Source organism: Propithecus coquereli, unplaced genomic scaffold, assembly GCF_000956105.1.
Source record: "Propithecus coquereli isolate 6110/MARCELLA unplaced genomic scaffold, Pcoq_1.0 Scaffold42, whole genome shotgun sequence".
Classification (NCBI taxonomy): Eukaryota; Metazoa; Chordata; class Mammalia; order Primates; family Indriidae; genus Propithecus; species Propithecus coquereli.
Window position 1 is genome coordinate 3334579 of NW_012149952.1, and position 3744 is coordinate 3338322.

Here is a 3744-nt window from a genome sequence, read left to right on the forward strand (position 1 = left end):
GCCCCCCTCCCGCTTCTAACTAGCTCTAGCTGCGCTGCACCCGGCCCCGCCCGGGCCCACTCACCAGCGTGTCCTTATTGCTGTAATGAACCACCCAACCCTCGCGCAGGGTAGTGCTCGATTTCCGTGTCGTGTGACGCACTGACTGCACCACCCTCATTAGGGGGATGTACCCCAGGGAGCTGCGGGGGGCGGGGAGGAGGGTAGAGGAAGGGGTAAGAAGTCACAAGCAGAAAATGACCATACTGCCTGCCTGGGGCCGCAGGATGCATCTCTGGGCAGCCAGTTAGTTGGGTTTTTCGTTTTATTTTGTTTTGTTTTTTTGCCACTCCCCTCCCCCCAGACTTCCCACAGTAAGGAAGGGGACAAGGGGACTCTTTTTTGTTTTCTTGGAGACAGGGTCTCTGTCACCCAGGCTGGAATGCAGTGGTGTGGTCATAGCTCACTGTAACCTTCAACTCCTGGGCTCCAGTGATCCTCCCGCCTCAGCCTCCTGAACAGCTGGGACTACAGGCGCACGCCACCACACCTGGCTAATTTTTTTTTATTATTATTATTTTTTGATAATTAGTGATAAAATATAACACTTATTTAACACTTGTTGTGTACCCGGCAGTGTTTTAGGTACTGTATTAATTCATATAATCTTCACAACAACCCTATAAAGTAGGCACTACTGTATCCCCATTTTACTGATGCGGAAACTGAGTCCCAGAGAGGTTAGTCTCTTGACTAAGGCAGCAGCCTGGTTCCAGAGTCCATGCTCTTACTCCTCATAGGACAGGCTGCAATAGAGACTGTTTCTGGAAGGACCCATAAGAAACTGATCCCAGTGGCTTCCTCCAGGGAGAGGAGTGGGGCAGCTGGGAAACAGGAAGGGTTTCACTATGTATCTTTTGAATGACTGTATTACCAGCCCCCCAGAAATACAAGTTAAAATATACTTCTATTAAAACTTAAAAATAAAATACATCAGGAAAAAAGGTTCAAGTTTTGGTGCTTTGAAAAGTTTGCCTCAGGAACTGGAAAAATCTACAATATAAGGAGCTGTCAGCCCATTGTAGAGATGAGGAAGTTGAGGTTTGCTGTAGGGAAAGGGGCTTCCCTGGGGCCTCTGGGAGTATCCCGTGGGTACCTCTGGGCTTTGCCACCCTCGCCTTCCTCCTCCTCGCTGGCGTGGAGGGCGTTCTCCGAGTGGGAGCCCGGGATGACACCGGAGTCATCTGACTCATCCATGAGGGCACTCTTGTCAGCCTCGCTGAAATCGGTGGCCTCCTCCATCGGCACATCTGCGGGGACAGGGGCATAAGAGGGGCCACTTCCCAGTCCTGCCCTGGCCCTTTCCTCTGAGGCCCCCCAGCCTCTTACCTCCATTGATGAGAGCCTCCCCCAGGCAGTCGTTAGGGACTCGGGTGGCACAGCGTTTGTGACAGTTAAACTTGCAGTCTGGTAGGAGGACAGGGAACAAGGGGGAAGGGAGGTCACCTGTAAGGGTTGAACCTTGATCCCTAACCCTCAGGCTCAAAAGAGTTTGCTTTTGCTGTATGGGTCAGAAAATTAGGCTCTCCCTTCCCTGGTCCTTTTCTCCCTTTGAGCCACTGTTCCTCAACTATGGGGACACTAGATTAAGTAGACATACTTTGGGCTACACTCAATATATCTATGACTCTAAGGTTCTAACACTATAAGTTTCCATTAACTTAGACTCCAAAATCCAGAATGTATTCTAGCATTCTATGACTCTAGACTCTAGGGCTGGGGTCCTCAACCTTTGGCACTATTAACATTTTGGGCTGGATAATTCCATGTTGTAGGGGGCTGTTCTGTGCATTGTAGGGTGTTTAGCAGCATCCCTGACCTCCAGCCACTAGATGCCAGTCGCACCCACCCGGCGTGACAAATAAAAATGTCTCCAACCATTGCCAAACATCCTGTGGGGCAAAACTGCCCCTGGCTGAGAACGATTGCTCTAGAGTTTGATGACTCCAAGGTTCTAGGACACTAGATATCAAAAATTCTAGAGTTTGCTAAAAACCTATTTTTTTCAAGATTCTATGATTCTAGATTAAGGCTCCAGAGTTTAATGTTCAAGTTTCTAGAACTCTATACATCAGTGATTCTGCAGGTCTATGATTCTAGACTTCTAAGACTCTTTAATGTCCAAGGTTTAAGGATTTCATATATCTAAACTCAAAAAATTGACAATTCTACAATTCTAGACTTCTATGCCTCTGGAATCCAATGACCTTCCAAGGTTCTAGGATCCTATATATCTAAGATCATAGGATTTGATATCTCTATGGTTCATTAGCCCTAGATTCTAAAATTCTAGAATCTGATTGTTCAAAGTTCTGGGAGTCTAGATTTACAAGATTCTAGGACTTGATGGTTCTAAGATTACATCATTCTAGACTTCTAAGACTCTCAAATTTGATGCTTTTAGGCTTCTGGTATTCTCAAATCCCATGGTTCTATAATTTGAATGTTCTGAGAATCTATAACTCAGTAGTTCTAAGATTATGGCCTAAAGTTCTTTGGTTATTTTAGCTGAATTCTATGATTCCAAAATTCTTCTTTTTTTTTTTCCTTTTTTTTTCTTCTTTTTTTCCCACCTGGGCTGCTTCAGGTTAATATGATTCCAGAATTCTTTTTTTTTTCCAAACTTTTTTTTCTGCCCCCCCCCCCATTGATTCCAGAATTCTTGAATCCTGTTTCTTTGGTTCTCTGATTCTAGAATTCTCACGCGCTACAGTTTTAGAATTCAATGCTAAGTGCCTTACGAATCTAGATTTCTAAGGTAGTAAGAGTCCAAGGTTCTAAAGACTGAAGTTCTAAGATTTCAGAATTCCAAAGGTTCCAGAGTACCAGGATTCAGGAAACTCCCGTTCTGAGGCCCTGTGCTCCTAAGGATGAGAACACCTGTGCTGAGATTGCTGTGTCCCGCCACAAGCCCAGATTAGGGGGAGGGGGAGGTTCTGAGCGCGTCTGTCCTCCCAGTCGGGCCCCACGAACCTTTGCACTGCAGGCCCTGCCGGAAGAGGCCCTTGAGGAGTTTCTTACAAGCCTGGCAAACGGTGGGCCGTGTGTAGCTGTGGATGAGGAAGGTGTGGGGCACCTTGACCTTGGAGAGCAGCATCTTGTCCAGCTCTATGGGGCGGCCTGTGTAGGAGGAGACAGAAGAGGAGGAGGAGGACGACGGGGGACGGCGAGGCAGGAGCTCGGTGGTGCTACCGCTCTGAAGGCGACAGTAGGAGGAAAACATCAGTACGTTGTCCCCATGCTTGGGCCCCGTCACCCCCAGGCCACCAACAACCCGCCCCACTCGCCAGCCCCTCACCAGCTCGTCAGCCATACAGGGCAGGGACTCGGAGGTGCCAAGGCGCACCGAATGGCCACTGGCCAGAGACGTGGATGACAGGCGCCGCTTTCGGGCCCCACTGCAGTTGTTGGGGATGCTGAAGGCGCAGCGCTTGTGGTAGTTCAGCCCGCAGCCTGCGGGGGGCACCAGAGAGTCAGAGACAAAGCCTCCGCCCCTACTAAGCCTGTCACCCATTCTTGAGAAGCTCTGACCTCTCCACCCAACCTCCCACTGGGCCCTGTCCCCTCAGCCCCCTAACCCAATCCTCTCGAAAAGGCACTGCTCCCCGTAAGAGCACCAACCCCAGGCTCCGCCCCTGCCTAGAGTTCCGCCCCTAGTTCCAGCTTGTAGCCCCACCTCCACCCCAGGTCGGCCCCTGAGACCCT

At 49.4% G+C, this 3744-nt stretch overlaps 1 protein-coding gene across 1 annotated transcript in view; it reads right to left on the reverse strand.

The window, feature by feature from the left end:
• PRKD2 (protein kinase D2) overlaps positions 1–3744 on the reverse strand; it is a 30516-nt gene that overhangs the window by 13291 nt on the left and 13481 nt on the right. The window contains exons 4-8 of the mRNA XM_012653380.1: positions 3338–3492; positions 3013–3235; positions 1369–1446; positions 1136–1289; positions 65–182 (exon numbers count right to left, since the gene is read on the reverse strand). Of these exons, the coding sequence (XP_012508834.1) occupies positions 65–182; positions 1136–1289; positions 1369–1446; positions 3013–3235; positions 3338–3492 (728 nt within the window). The remainder of the gene's footprint in view (positions 1–64; positions 183–1135; positions 1290–1368; positions 1447–3012; positions 3236–3337; positions 3493–3744) is intronic.